This window comes from Silurus aristotelis (genome assembly GCF_946808225.1).
Source record: "Silurus aristotelis genome assembly, chromosome: 9".
Taxonomy (NCBI): domain Eukaryota; kingdom Metazoa; phylum Chordata; class Actinopteri; order Siluriformes; family Siluridae; genus Silurus; species Silurus aristotelis.
The window spans coordinates 10,527,348-10,544,173 of record NC_139582.1 but is presented as its reverse complement, the minus strand read 5'-3'; the positions used below and the strand labels follow the sequence as shown (position 1 = coordinate 10,544,173).

General features: G+C 37.9%; 1 protein-coding gene across 1 annotated transcript in view; it reads left to right on the top strand.

The window, feature by feature from the left end:
* The first annotated feature begins 958 nt into the window (after positions 1–958).
* The window catches only part of nkd1 (NKD inhibitor of WNT signaling pathway 1), a 37,887-nt gene continuing 22,019 nt past the window's right edge, over positions 959–16,826 (top strand). The window contains exons 1-3 of the mRNA XM_083550916.1: positions 959–1,127; positions 1,237–1,269; positions 1,468–1,607. Of these exons, the coding sequence (XP_083407042.1) occupies positions 1,103–1,127; positions 1,237–1,269; positions 1,468–1,607 (198 nt within the window). The 5' untranslated portion in view covers positions 959–1,102. The remainder of the gene's footprint in view (positions 1,128–1,236; positions 1,270–1,467; positions 1,608–16,826) is intronic.

Sequence of the window (16,826 nt, the reverse complement as noted above, 5' to 3'; positions counted from 1 at the left end):
ACAAGTAAAAGCCTCTTTCTTCATGGGGTTGTAAAATTTGTCTTGTATTTATCCTAGTAATTCTTTGCTGCATTCATGGTGTCTTTAAAATGATCATTTACAAGTTGTAATGATGTAATTTCCCAAACCAGAATGTATAAAGTGTGACACGGAATAAATGCATTTCTTTACTCAAGTGCATTTTTATTTTTTGGTCTGTCTGAGCATATGAAGTTTATATAAAGCAACTATATAAATGCACGATTTTTCTGCTTCAATAGTGGCTAGTGGTTCTGTTCTATTTGACCATTCACAAAACAATTTGGATTTGAAATGCAGCACAACAACAGTAAACAACAGAAAATTACGCTAGCTACATTGTTTTAGTGACAAACATTTGATAATTAGCTTCTTAAAACAGCAATTATTGCAGTCAATCAGCTCCCTGTGCATTTTGGAGACCTGAAGAACATATCTTCAGAGGAGAAACATGTTAAATGCAACTTATAAACTCAGAATTAACCACACTGCACCATCATGCTTTCATTATTGATCTATGAGAATTGATATTATTAATCGCCCATTTAACAGACAGACTTATTGTCATTGGACATGATCAATACACCCGGTCAGTGTGTATTCAACCGATATTTTCTTCCGCCCTGGGACTTATTGTCCAATGTGGACAAAGCTCTGATCAGGAGCCTCATATTGTCTATTTTGTCTCACATTGTCTTTATTGTCTTGTCTTGTCTGTTTTGTCTTGTTTAGTCCAAGCTGAATGTATAGTTTTTATTTATGTCTGTACTTTGAGAGTCGCTAACAGCTGGATCCAAATTCATTGTGTGTGTCCACACACTTGGCCAATAAACCTGATTCTGATTCTGATTCTGAGGAGGGAACCACAAGAATGAATCTGGCAACCCAAAGGGGCAGTAAGAGGCGGGCCTGGGAGGGCAAATGCGCGCGTGAGGGTGATCGGAGCTACCACTCGCGCTCGGGCTCGGCGTCGGATGTAACCGCGCGCGCATTTCGCTCTCACCGTGGACCGAGGATCACGCTTTGGGGTTTTGTTGGATTACAACCGATCTGATGTTTTGTTCCTGCAGTTTGATGCGGAGAAATGGGTAAACTCCATTCCAAACATGGTAAATATTCCCATGCATTTATTCGATTGTTTTATTTTTGCATTTGTATTTGTGCATTTTGCATCTACTAACACAGTTTTCCCATTTCCCTTCCCAAATTTCCCTAAAGCTGCAATCTGTAAACCGAGGGAAAGCCCGGAAGGTGAGTGAGTTTCACTGATTGCATGTGAAAGGAAATGTAGTATTAGCGCATTATGAGCTGTTGAGGCGTTATAACGTGCCCGTTGCGCTTTTTCGTGGCGCAAACCGCACCACAAGTTTTAAGACTTTATCCATATTATTGTACTTATTTATGTGCATTCTCGTGTTCAATGCACTTTTTCCTTGCTGTTCGTGGCAGGTGATAGTTTTGTAGTGAATGCCTGCTTGGCAAGGAAAGGACTGGACGACTGGCTGGTGAAGCAGAAGTATTACTGCGCGAGCGCTCGTTTGGAGCAACAGGACTGTCCACAGAAAAGTACCTGCGGGACACCAGCGAGGGTGAGAAACCCGTATATCTGCCCTGTGATGTGGTGTATAAACTCGTATAGATATGCGTGGACTGCTTTTCATATACGTGTATTATTGTGCATTTGCGCGTTTTGCGCATCCCCGACGTGCGCGTTACTCCACCGCACTTCCCATTGCGGGGCTTTTTTGTGTGCAAGATTTGGACCGCAAGATGCGGAAAAGTATAGAGTAAGAACGCTCTGTAACTCATTATTTCAGCTGGATGCACCGTTATTTTGCCTCCAAACCCCGTTTTTCTAACTTTAACAGCATGTTTTTATGACGTAACTTGTTATTCTGACGTAATAACTCCTGTCAACTAAATTCATTATTATTTCAAGATAATAGTTGACTATTTCAAATGAAAAACTAGCTACTATAAGATCTTATCGTATTTCCATTTCCAGGTTGGTTTTCCAAGGAAATTGTTCATTGTTTAAGGATATGGTGTTGCTATTTAAATTGGATCTTGCTATTATTTCAACCTAATTAACTAATTAACTTGTCAAAATAAAAATGTTATAGCCTGTCAATTAGAGGTTTTCTCTATTTATCTCTATATCTATAATTATCTCCTAATTTAATAGGCAATTATATGAATATTAGCATATAATTTGAATAATTTATATAAGCATTTGTTCTTATCTGTTGTGTTGGTTGAATTGATTCTTGTGCAAAAAATGTACATCTGATGCTTGGCCATAAATAATATTCTAAAATAACAAGATATTAAGTTGCAATATCCCGAAATATTGAGTTAAGATGCTCAGTTCAAACAATGACATGACACTTCCCAATTTGTCTTTCAGTGCTTTGTTTTTGTAAATAATGTACACAAAAAGTTTTGTTTTCTACTTAACACAAAAAAAAAAAGGAATTTTTATTGCAAGATTGATTTGAGTGATCTTAGTTCGGATTGTTATCGTGTTAAATTGGTCGCTTGAACACAAGTCAAGACTTTTAGTCAAGTCTTTTTAGTCTCTTATTCCAAAATCGTGTTTGTTTTGCTGAACATTTTCTGGAGTATTACTTTATTTTTGGGTTCTGGATGATTCCTTTATTCCATTATGCCTCAAAAAACTCACAAATACTTTTACCTACAAAGGTTTGATACGAAATGTTTATTTGAAAAAGGTTTTTAGAAAACTAAAAATGAGTCCTGAGTGGCACTGGTTAGAAATAACTTTTTTTATGCGGCTGTTATTTTTAAGAGTGTAAGTAATGTGTTGTAAATATTCCATTTGTAATTCCTAATTGTTTCTTGGCTTTGCCATTTTCTGTGACTCAGCCAACTAAAAGACCACCCCGTTTTCCCCCCTTAATGGGTTTCTGCGCTTGGAAAATTATCTTGGCATTGTGCTTTTGATAATCAAGAACAATACTGAGCGTGTATCTTGCAGCAAGCTGGGAACACACACAGAAAAAGCAAAAGATGCTTTGTTTTGCGGCCCGAGCCTGACTACAAAAGGCAAGACCGTTATTTTGAGCTGAGATGGGAGAAGTTTTTTGAATCCACACACCCGCTAATGAATGGCTTTTAAAACGCCTGCCAACGGGCTCTCTACAATTGCAAATGCTCTCTTTGAAGCCTGAGGTAGAGCCAGGAAACTTTTTTTTTTTTTAATGTTTGTTCCTAGCAATGATGGGAGGGGTAAATGTCTGGTTACGAGATTTTACAAAAGGTCCAGAGTTTGTTTGCACCTGACAAGTAGGCGCTTTTTTTTTGCCTAAAAGGAAAAGAGGAGGGAAGTGTTCTGACATATTCCTTAAAACAGTAGTCTTTTGATGCATTACCAAGGAAAAGTAGACTTTTGATGCATTACCAAAACTGATATGAAGCATCGAGTTTAGAATACTACAAAGAACCAGAGTATTTGCACCTGACAAGAAATCATAATTAGGGGTCCAAGCACTGACTGTGCAGGAACCATGTTGTTTTAGTTACAATCGTTTGTTTATTTTTTGACTGATAGAAGGAGTTGTGAGAAGGAAAAACTTTTGTTTCTGGCTGCAGTAAATATATTCATGAGAATGACAAGATTTAAGTTTTATAAAAGTCCAGAACCCGTTTTTTCGTCTTGACAGGCAATCATATTTTGCTGAATAGAAGGGGCTGGGGGTGTAACGAAACGAGTCGGAGGTACCCAAAGTGTTCTCTGCTTGAGGAAAATGTCTTTGTGTTTAGATAAAAGATGAGGTGAAGTAAAAGGAAAAGATGATGGGAAGGAACGAAAACTTCACACCAAAGTTAAGGTGTGTATTTCAAAAAAACCCAAAACATTTCATTGCTGCCATGAAAGTAGATGGAAAGCATCGAGTTTGGAGTTTTACAAAAGACCGGAGTCTATTTGCACCTGACAGGAAATCTCTCTTTTTTTGGCTTAAAGGAAGAGTGAAGAGTTTCGGTGGGGGGGACTTCACACAAAGTTTTTTTTTTATTGTTGCCATGAAAGGACTCAACCATATTCCTGAGAATGTTGGGATGTGAGACATCTGTTTAAGAGTTTTTCAAAGGTCCAGTCTGTTTACCTGACAGGCAGTTGTTTTTGTGCTCAGAGGAAAAAAAAGTAGTGCATGTAAATAGTTGGACATACCCAAGGCGTTGGGTAAAATGCCTCTGTGTTTAGACGAAAGGTGAAGTTTACTTTTTCCCCCCGTCAAAAGCACGAGGGTAAAGCGGTTTATTTAAGCAACAGAGGAAAGAATGTGTCAAGGTTCAAAACAGACGCAGCGCTCTATGGAAAGCGATGGATCACGGTGGGCTTGAAAGCATGACGGGCTGGTGACAGGGGTGCATTGTGCAACCGAGTAAAGGAGGAGGGGAAGGGAAGGGAGGGAGCACAAGCCTGTCTGTGATTTGGCATCCTGGTAAACACACAAGAACGTCGCTGTTTGAGAAGAGACGTAAAGCTCTGGAAGCACTTCTGAGGAAGCATAAGCCTCTTTTTTGGGTCACGGGTCTGCCATGTCTCAAAAGAGTTTTTGAGAAAGCGAAAGGGGATGGGGGGGATGATATTAGGGGTGTTGGGGTGCTTTGAAATCTGTCAGACCACTCTTAAAAAGTTTAGTTGGAAAAAAAAAAAAAAAAAACAGGCCACTTTGCAAGCTTTTTTTAAAGATGGATGCAAATATTTTTCCACCTCTTTTTGACAGAAAGCATGGACTGTTTATGAAACAGCTAAATTAAGAATGAATATATCAAACCACTTTGTGGATAACAGACAGGATGTTTGTAGTACAGCACTTAAAAATGTCACTTTTCTACCATTTGGCTATGTAGTCAGTATTTTTCGAGAGCTGTCTAATTTAGGAAACAGCATTTCTTCTAAGCGTTTTTATTTTTGAGCAGCTTTGAGGCAGCATCTTGCTTGGCCAAGACTTTTGTGTAATTTTGCTTTCGTGGATGTTTCAAAAACACAGACACAAATGTTGCTCTGAATGTTTATAAGCCTATGATTATTTCTGCCTAGATAGTAGGTGCTCGCTTATCATTGGTTTGGGACCCCTTTTAAAATCTCTTGAAAAATCTCTAAACATTACCCATTAAAGGAATCTAGAGGAACCGAAGACTATGCCCAAGAGATGTCAAAATGATAAAAATTGAGATTATTAGGTAATAAATGAAGTGTGTCAGAATACAGGTGGATTTGTACAGATACATCTTGGGTTTGTCCTGCTCTTCGAATGATTAAGATTTCATGTAGAAATGTATAATTGATGGCCTCCTTACACAATCTTTTTTTTTTTGTAGAAAAATCTAAGTATTAACCATAAAAAAAAACCTGAGGAACCCTAAAAGTGGACTACTCTAAAGATAAGTCAGATTTCTTGGTCTTACTGAGGCAACTAGTAAAGATTTAATGAAAAATCCAAATGGATAAAACCTCTTTATTAATCTCTAACTAATTAAAGAGCCCTCAAGGAATGGTGAACTATTACCAAAATAACCTAGACTCATGAGATTATTTGCCAGTGAAAGAAATGGTTCATAATTTGGATTCTTAGATTTGTCTTGATTTGAAAACTATTACAGATTTCAAGGGTCGACTTTTACACCAGTTCCCAAAAGGATTGAAGAGTGTTTTATATATCCAATAGAGAGATCTTTTTTATTATCTAATGAAAGAGATTTGTCAGAATAGTATTTTTTATTTTTCATGCAGGGTTTTACATATAAAACCTACAATGTAGAGGTCTATCTTTCACACTTTGTTTCAAGAGGAACCATTAGCCAAAATATCAATGGGAAGCAGCTTGTTAAAAATGGAGATGAATATCTGGTGAAAGAGGAATCAAAGGCATCTCTGATCTCTATCTTGTTATGGATTTCATCTAGAAACAAGCAAAGTCTTTACTCTCCAATTGGTGGTGTCCACACTGTTTTAAAGGTATACCATTATGATTTAACAAGTTATATAGCAACTGCAATTTAATAAACAATGGAAAAATTTAAATGAAAACAGGATTTTTATGGCTGTCAATCCAAGGCTTTGTGACTGTTGGTATGAAAAATCATTTGGCACATCCAGAGCTTATCTGGAGTTGCTTTGGCTTTTGGAAAATCAACTTCTTGCATATGTAGGAAACAGGAAGGGAAAAAACATTGGAGTGAATGTTAACCTGATGCTACAGGCATGTGTGCAAAGTAGACAGATAAAAGTACCTTGTTATTGTCATCATTTTTTGAAGTATACAGATGTGATTCTTTTTTTTTTTTGGCGACAGAAGATTTATTATATTCTTTGTGATTGGATGGATTTGAAGTCTGCTTGCTCCCAAGAACATCCCATAAACATTCGGCTGTCAGGCTTTTATTACAGCTATGATTTTGAAGGACATTGTAATAAATTTAAAATCATTATTGTGATGCTGTAAAAGATTATCCTGTGTTGTTTTCGTCTATGACTTATGCACACCCTTAGGACAAAATTAAGGGAAAGAGAAACTCCCAAGATTTCACAGATGTTCCTACAGTTGTGAGAAAAATACCATATAGTAAATGGTACAAAATTAATAGTAAAAAAGAACATCTGTAAAAAACATGAAAAATTTAACAATTTAAATGTTATCACTTCCTGTGGGCTCACCACCTGCAGGAGGGACCGTAAGGGACGGTGCTGTAAGGATTGGGCAGCAGTCGAAGGCGGGGGCCTGCTTAGACTGCTGCCCCCGCGACCCGAATTACGGATAAGCGGGAGAAAATTAATGATTGAATGAATAAATGTTATCAGTTATACGTTTATTAATTAATTATTTATTAGTTATAACTTTTCTTTCTTCTATTTTCTGAGGTGTTTGAAGCCAATCAGAGTTCAGACACCTTCTTGATCATCTATTGTAAGACAGAAGAGCACACGTATAGAGGGAGAGAGAGAGAGAGAGAGAGAGAGAGAGAGAGAGAGAGAGAGAGAGAGAGAGAGAGGAGATACAAATGTAGACACAAAGAAAGTGACACATAGAGAGTGGGACCTGCAGAGAGACGTGAAGAGAGATACACACAGAGCTATATAAGCCTGCAGAGACCAAGAGAAAGGTAGAGAAAAAACAGAAAGAAACACGAAAATACACAGAAAGTGATATATACATCAAGAGACATTTTTCAGAGAGGGTCACCAATGAAGAGAAACTTACAGAAAAACAGAGAGACTTGGTTATACAGATGCACACAGAGACAATGACACAGGAATAGAATGAGAGAGAAACAAAAAAAATGAGAACACGAGAGACACATACATACACAAAGGGGGGGGTAGAGAGGGATACACACATTGATAGGCGCAAACAAAGAGACACTTTATTGTAAAGAGTCACACGCTCACAGAGAGAAACACATGCATGCAGAGACGCATAAAGAGAGACACAAAAAGAGACTGGGAGGTACATGGAAGAAAGACACTTGGAGATAGATGCAGATAAACATAGAAAAGAAAAGACAGTCACATAAAGAAAATTACATGCATAGCGAGACGCATGAGATACTTGGAGGCATTGGAGTGTGATTGTGGAGATTTGTGCTCATTCAGCTACAAGGGTGTTAGTTAAAGTCAGATTCTGATGTAGGTTGAGGAGGCCTGGGGTTCTGTCAGTGTTCTAATTGAATCCAAATGTGTTTATTAGTGTTGAGGTCGGAGCCCTGTAGTAGGTCGCTCCAGATCTTCGACCCATGTAAACTATATTTTCATTGAGCTTGCTTTGTGCACAGGGGAATCGTCATGCTGGGAAACTAATGGTACTATATCCAAAAACATTCTATACAATAGTGTGCCTCCAACTTTGTGGTAATAGTTTGGAGAAGAACCACTTATGGCTGGGAAAATGTCCGGTGTCCCAGTTCAGAACCTGATTTCAGGTCACGACACCATTTTATTCCCCTTTGGTTCTTTTTTGTCGACTTTGCTGCATGTTTTTTGCATGTCAAAAGACGCACACACACACACACACACACACACACACACACACACACACACACACACACACACACACACACACATATCAGCACTGCATTTAAAATGTCTTGAATTAGTTCAGGTGGATAAATTTTTTGCTAAAAATATTATAATTTTTTTGTAGCCACAGCATACAATTAATAATTTGTTGTTTCTTTATTTGAGTACAGACATCCAAATCCTCAGGTATCCAAGCTTATTAAATCTGTACATCCTTTATGGCACAATGGACTAGGAAGAAATAGTCTGAACCCATGCGCTAGATTTACATGATTTCATTGACTTGTTCTAATAAGGAGTCTAGAACATTAAGAGAACATTAGATAGGCCTTGAAGAACACGTGCGCATTTGCCAGATGGTTTGAAGTGATTTGGCAATGCTGCATATGGATCCCTGCTGAAAGACTTGGACTGTTTGAACCGTTTGGTTTTAGCAGAGTTTTGTGAGTGTGTTTTTTTTTTTCACATAAATTATTAAGTCCTGTGAGCTTAATGTTTTTCACAGCATTGAGGGAAAAAAAACAAAACGGAGCAAGAAGTGCGTCTGACCATAAATATTTATTTGAAAGTGTTCGCTTTGTTTTGAGTTCAACAAAGCGTTTCTAAGATAGCTTAATATTTAATTACGTGTTAAAGTTGGAGGCAGCGCTCGCTTAAGGCGCATCATTTCTTTTCCCGCCTTCATGCTTTTCGAGCTGTTTGTTGTTTTGGGGTTGCTTTGTTCGTCGGCATCACTTCTTTGAATTTTTGAAACAAGTGCCAAACATATGCAAACTTGTGATTTTTCTTATTGCGGTTAGAGTCACAAATTAATTCTTGATTGCGAATGTGTTGTTTTGCATTTCATATTGTAACATGTGTCACGTATATACTTAAATACTCTTCTGAGGTTTTCACTATCCCTATTTGCCTAGACTGACATTACCAAACAAGTTTTGTTTGTGTGTGTGTGTGTGTGTGTGTGTGTGTGTGTGTGTGTGTGTGTGTGTGTGTGTGTGTGTGTGTGTGAAAAGAGGGTGTTGTAAAATGTAGACTATATGGGAAGGACAGTAGGGAGTCAGGGGGTCAGGAATCTGTTTGATGTTGAGACTCACTTTGGCTGAGTGCTGAAAGTGTCCTCTCACAGGCTGACCCTGCTCATAAAGCACTGCCATCACACTACAACAGGGCGATATGACCAAATAATATTGGTATAGTTTTGAATTAAACCTGTTTTACTCTTAAGAGTTTATTCATTGTCACACTGTAGGAGATAAGCTCAGTAAAATGAAGTTCATTGTCCATGTGGGAATAATAGATATGCTATTCAGAAAAGCTACTACGCTCTGTTACACTATCAGCACAATCAGGGCTCTTGCAGAAAATGGTGTTTTATAAACAAAGGTTTGTGTTGCAAAAACAGAAAAATTCTTAACGTTAATTTGAGGGACATTTTGTCCTCAGTTGGAAAAACTGGTTCATTTACATTTTGTCTTTGCTGTTGCTGTATTTATAGCCATTCTGTAATCCTATACTATACTCCTATTGCTAGCTTTAACAAATCTATTATATCAGAAATTTCACACACTGAGAAAGTTTGTCATTGGCTATCTCTGACAAGTCATAACCAAGACTCGAGAATTATTTTCTTATGTGAGATTTTTGTCTGTAACCCACAAAATCAATGACATTTTTCCTGGAATGACGAAATGAAAACCAGTGAGAATGAAACAAATTATTTAATCCTGCACTAATAACAAGCGGCCCAGGTACTAAGGGGTGCCAATAATTTATTCATAGTGAACATATGGAAAGCTTTAAATGGAATATTTTTCAGGTTATTCTAAAAGCAAACAACAATTGAGATGCCAGAATTAGACTATACATTATACTCTATGTAGTGGACACATGTAGTAAACGAATATCTGTTTGGGATTTCAATTATAGATCTAGATTTTATTTAGTGGACCACGGACTTGAACTAATATTTGGAATAATCAAAATAATCAGACGCATGGAAGTATAACTTCACCTACTTTTTGCATTGTACCAATATAAATCATCATCTGAGCAATTTATTTTATTATAAGTCTATAAAATACAAAGTATTTTTTAATGTGTTTCATCAGCATGCAGTTTTCTGCTCGTTTATTGGCGTATGTGTGTGAGTGATTGATTAGTGCGTGCTTGGCAGGCAGGTGGAAGATCAGTATCTTTAGTGGGTGTTGGTGTGTGAGGTCTCCAGCTGCTCCCTCTGGTTTTCATGGTTTGTTTGCGTGTTTGTGTGTGTGTGTGTGTGTGTGTGTGTGTGTGTGTGTGTGTGTGTGTGTGTGAGAGAGAGAGAGAGAGAGAGAGAGAGAGAGAGAGAGAGAGAGAGAGAGAGAGAGAGAGAGAGAGAGAGATGCAGGACCCTCAGGTCCCCCCCTGAGGACACTCTCACTACTCTCTTTGATACATTTGACAGCAAGCTTCCAGTTTTGGATATATCGAAGACATTATAACAACATACTTGCAAGAAAAACCTTTGGCAATTTCTCAGACCTGGAAGATTTTTCAGGCTTTTGTCTGATCTTGTGCCAGTTTGGAGTTATTATACATCTCTGGAGAAATATTTGTCCGGCTTAAATATTGCCATTATTTTTTTTCGCCATCTTTGTCATACTCTGCATTCTATCTGTCTCAATCGGAATGTCAGAAAAAGAAAATTCCCTTTAAGACACTTTAGTTCTCTTTGTTTATCTTTCTTTTGTCTGTTACTTCCCAAGGTTGTCTTTTTATCATCTGCTTTTGCTCACATCCTTTTTTTTCTTTATTTGTACCCCATTTTTTTAAGTTTTTGAATATCTTCTTTTACACTCCTCTTGCCGGACTCAGTAACTCACTACTCATCAGCTTGGAGTGTGTGTGTGTGTGTGTGTGTGTGTGTGTGTGTGTGTGTGTGTGCGTGCGTGTGTGCGTGCGTGTGTGTGTGTGCGTGTGTGTGTGTGTGTGTGTGTGTGTGTGTGTGTGTGTGTTTGAGCGTTTGAGTGTGTGATTGTTCCCCCGTGCTCCCTAGGGACCTGACTGTTGTGTGAGAGAGATGGAGGGAGAGGGAGAGGGAGAGAGAAAGATGGAGAGAACCCGGCTGTTGTTTTTCTTTTGTGAAAGAAGAGAAAGAGAACGCCCTCAGGGAGGAGACCGTAGCACCCGGCTGGAGTTGGGGGCCTCTGAAAAGTTTCTCATGAGAGGGCAAGAGAGGGGAGGAGAGGTGAGGGTTAGGAGGGTACAAGAGAGAAGAAGGGAGAGGGGAAATGAATGAGAGACGAGATCTATGAAGTAGTGTGTGCGTGTGTGTGTGTTTTATATCATGGTGGGGAAGAAAATGAAGGCCTTGAGTAGGATAGAAAGACAAACATATGTGTGTGTGTGTGTGTGTGTGTTTGTGTGTGTGTGTGTGTGTGTGTGTGTGTGTGTGTGTGTGTGTGTGTGTGTTTCTGTGTGGCACTTTCCTACTCTCATCCACTTACCCATAGTAACAGTCTTTTTAACCCTGTCATCACCACTCAATTACATATTTATTCTTTTGTTGTTATTTATACTCCAATAATAGAAATGTATAGAAAATGTATAGAAATTAAATGGTAAATTGGATTAATTTGCTTAAGTTAGGGTTTATTGTATTTTGTAAGTAAGAAAGACAAACTCACAATGTGTTTTTTGTTCAAAAGGTTTTAAGTTGTTAAAAAAAACACTTTCCAGGCAACTGGAAATAACTTATAGCTAATAATCACCCTAGCAAAAGCCATAAGGTTTTGTTTTTGAAGAAATATTTTTAAGTAATGTATAAGCAGAATGACAATAGAAACATATCCCTATTAAAAAAACATTGGAAATGCCGACATTTTTCCTAGAAATATTTCCAATGTTTCAATAAAAAGAACTCTTTTTAAAATCCATTTATCTAGTGCTAAGGGATTTCCAGACGCTTAGAAACATGGACAATTTGTCAGAACTAACTATCTATAAGCTATTAGAAAACTTTGGTGGTAGTAAATTAACTACATAACTTCTTAAGAAAAATTGGCCAAGAAAATTTCACGATAACAATTTATTTTAATGTCTAGAAAATAAAACTTGAAACTTGTTAGCACCAGCATGATCCAGTGATCTCTGTGGACAAGCATTAGTTTGGGTCCCATTACTGTTAGTTATTTTCTTCTCTTTGTAGTTGTTTATTTATGATGAACCATACACTTTGAAACCTTTCTCCAGCTTCCTTTGCAAGTATTTTTACACATCCAATGTCTAAGTCTGACTGAAAATACCGCAGGTATGTATAGTGAATGAACACCTGGTAAATACATATATATTGGATATCTTTGCATAAGTAGCCTGTTCCATGAGGTAGAGCATTTTAAAATGTAGCATTTGTAAAAAGAACAAGCACATTGTACGTTTTTTGCTGCTCAGTAACATGACAAGCTAGATATTTTTGTCTTATTAGCTAGCTACTAGCAACTAGCTCATAGTTTGCTAGCTCTAGCATGTTTTAAAGATGTTCCATAAAGATAATTGTGTAAATTGTAAATAATCAACTACGAGTTGGTAACATTAACTCAAGATTCCATAAGGCTGAATCACACTCCTGTGTCGCTAATTAGTTTCCAATGCCAGCATGTCTGCTATGTTTTATTCCCTACTGTAACGTTGAGCGATTTTTGTCATATATCAAGTCCTGATGAGCTGATATTCATATTTGTCTCAAGTTAGATTGACCATGTTTGTCTATTTGACCATGACTTTGTTTGTGTATCCATCTGTGTGTTTGTATGTGTGTAAAAATAGTGATCCGGAATGTGCGGTATTGGGGAGTGGGTGCGTGTGTGTGTGGGGGCGGATGGTCTAGAGTGGTGCCTGGCATAAGAGAGGCCTAGTGTGTGTGTGTGTGTGTGTGTGTGTGTGTGTGTGTGTGTGTGAGTGTGTGTGTGTGTGTGTGTGTGTGTGTGTGTGTAAGAGACGTGCTCAACAGCTGAAATGCACACACGCACACATGCAATGCAAGTTTCAATTCAAGTTTCAAATTCAAGTTTATTTCTATATATAAGATATATATTATTTCACAACGGACGTTGTCTCAAAGCAGCTTTACAGAATTTAAGAGTTAAGGTAAACGATGTGTATTTATCCCTAATGAGCAGCCATGGTGACTGTGGCAAGGAAAAAATCCCACGCACACATAAAGGAACAGCTAAAGCCCCCATTTTCCTTGTGTTCACACCAGCACTTACACATCTTGCCTCATCTCTTCATCTCTTGTCCTTCCACTGGTCTTATTTTGTCCCCTCTCCTCTCCCTTTTTCATGTCTATGCTCAGTTTCTCTCCTTTATTATCTGCTCCTTTTTTTCTCTTGTCTCATTTCCTGTTCTTTTATGTTGTTTTGTTGTCTCTCTTTTTCTATCCTTTACATTTTCCTTTTCTCTCCTCTCCTCTCCTCTCCTCTCCTCTCCTCTCCTCTCCTCTCCTCTCCTCTCCTCTCCTCTCCTCTACTCTCCTCTCCTCTCCTTTACTTAGTTTTAGCTAAAGATATGAGTTTCAAATTTGTGTGTTTTCAATGTGTGTTTCGAATTTGTAAGAGGCTAAATGTGTTATTTAAAGGTAATTTTTTTGGAGAGTGTATTTAGTGGGTGTTAGATGTTCCGTTAGTTTGTTCCACAACTCTACAGATGTAAAAGGCCTCCCTCTATTCCTCTAAAGGTGTGGACCTGCCATGTGTATATATGTGTGTATGTGAGGTTTGGTTATTTATTTTTGTGTGTATATATACAGTAATTCCCTGTTTATCCCGATGGTTACGTCCCGCCCGCGATAAACGATAACGATAAACGGACGCCACCCCAGAAATGCTATTTTATGTATACAGAACTGTACTGTATTAACATTTTACTTCATTTTATAATTAATAATTATATTTTTATTAATAAATTTCAGTATTTTAACATTAAACTCCAAAAAAATCAATTCCCTATAAGTTTTTTGGTTTATCGTTCTGTCTGAGAGACACAGGGAAAATCAGCCAAACAAATTAATTATGTGGCAAATGCAATTCTGCGTTAAACCAGTGGCTCGAGATTCGAACCGCACTAAAGCGGGGGATTACTGTATTTGAGTTGTGTCTCAGTGATCTGAGTTCTTGTGACTTGGCAGTGGTGTGGGGATGTGTCTATTCCTTTGTGTATATTTCTAGGCTTTATCTGGTGATTAAACACAATGGACTATATGTGTATATTGTAAAGTGCAGCTTTCACAATGTGAGATGTTATTGGGCTGAAATATTTCTAGGAAGTGTAACTGGGTCCAAGATAGCCAGGGGATTTCTTTCTACCTCATGTCCTTTACCCCTACACACACACACACAAACACACACACACACAAAAACACACACACGATAAACAGCATTTGATAAAGGTAAACCATTTGCAGTTATATATTAAAGGGAGCAAATGGATGTGTGTTGTGAAAGAGACAATAAGGTCTCAGTGGGCCATAAAATCATTACACTGCCGGGATAAAAGTTCACAAGATTACAAACAAGGACAGCGAGAGAAAGAGAGAGAGAGAGAGAGAGAGAGAGAGAGAGAGAGAGAGAGAGAGAGAGAGAGAGAGAGACTTTGGACACTTTGATGTGTATGAGGTAATGTTGAGTGAAATGCTTGCAACGAGGGTGTGATATAAGATGCTCAGAATATAATTGGAATAAAGTTTTTTTTTATAGTAACACTTTACTCACAGGGTCTTGTAAAATCTGTCTATGGAACAACCAAAAAGAGGTATAATCACTATGTGTTACAGTGAACTTTTCTAATTAGTTTCTAACGAGATAGGAGTACAGTGTAAGAGCTTTTAATTATTGGCTTTAACTATGTTTAACTTTGTAAAATAATTTTTCTTTATAGCTGCTTTAATATAAGTAATAATAGGAACCTGTTTTGTGAATGTGGCATGTGTTTGAATGCAAACATAAATAGATAAAAATGTATGATGTTATTCTTAATTGTTGGCTCTGAGAACATTAAAAGATCATTTATTTTGTAATTTCATTTCATCACATTGTCATACTGGTGATTACGGTAGTTTCCTACAAAAGCACACACCTAATTTATGGACGAATTACAGTGCACAAATCATAGGGAAGTTCCTTCCCATTTTTGCCTTGCATAAGTTCAAGTTTGTCTATAGTTACACACAGGGATGTATACGATTCGTTCTGGATTTAGCAACGTGTCGTTCATTAATTGGTGGCATGTACAGCATGGTTGGGGAAACGTGCCAAGTTAGATATGAATATCCGGCTCTACTTTTAGCTCAACAGAGTTCTCCGCTTTGAAGATGAGCTTCCTAGTTCTGTTCTGGACTCAGATCAATGTTGTCGTTCTCTGAATTCATTGCCCATGTGTCATCCTGACCACTTCCTTTTTTCAATCTAGCGTCTTCATTTCTGTGTTCTGGATAATTCTGTTATGAGAATGCATTTATCATCACTGAAGCTTTCTGCTGCTATTATTATAAACACCTGTCTCTTCATCTGATTCTCAATGATTCTTCTTGTTTATACATGTGATTAGGAAGTCTCACGACGCCATCAGTTGACAAGTGTCTTTGGAGTGTAATTGATCCAGACGAAGCTCAAGTTAGGTTTTTCTAGTCTTTTAAATTCCCATGGGCCACAAGGTTTTCAGGCTTTTAGTATGAATATTCTAGCCTTAAGGTTATCTGTAAGCTAGTGTGCTCAAATCAATGACAGAATTCTTATTTAGAAGATATACTTGTATGGACAAAAGCTGACAACTGACTTTTCCAGCCATATGTGGTTCTTTAACAAACTGTTATTACAATGTTAGAGGCAAACAATTGTATGGGATGCAGTAGCATTACATTTTCCATTCACTTAAACTAGGAGACCCAAAATTATTTGGCATGATAAAGCCCCTACACATTAAGATATGGTTTACATGGGTTGGAGTTGAAGATCTTGTGGTAAGATCAGATAGTAGTGGCCTACTATAGAGTTCTGACTTCAACCCTATTAAACACCTTTGTGATGAATCAGAATGCCAACTGCAACCCAGGCCTTCTCACCCTCACTAATGCCCTTGTGGCTGCATGAGCACAAACTCATCAACTACACTTTAAAATCTAGTGAAACATTAGGTTATTATAACAGCAAATGGGAACTAAATGTGGAATAGGGTGTTCAGAAAGCACATAGAAGTCTATAGTTAAGTGTCCACAAACCTTTGTCCATATAGTATATATGCATTGAAAATGTACAGCTTCTTGCCACATCACCAATATGGATTAGTTTTGTCCAATCAAATGATGGCAGAATTTTAAGTGTCCCACCCCCACCAACTTTGCTGAGGATGTTGTTTTTAAATGAGAAAAATAATATTGTCCAATGTTAAAAAAAAATATGGAATGCTATTCAGGGTAAAAGTTTCTTTTCGGCTTCTCCCGTTAGGGGTCGCCACAGCGGATCCTCCGCACGTTTGATTTGGCACATGTTTTACGCTGGATGCCCTTCCTAACGCAACCCTCCCCAATTTATCCGGGCTTGGGACCGGCACTAAGAGTGGCTGGGGATGGTTCCCTGACCGGGAATCGAACCCGGGTCGCAGCGGTGGGAGCGCTGCATCTTAACCACTAGACCACCAGGGGACCTTCATGGAATGCTATTCAGGGTATGATGTAAAATTCCTAAATTTGCTATGATATTTTAATCGAATATTTCATACACTCCCAGAACTT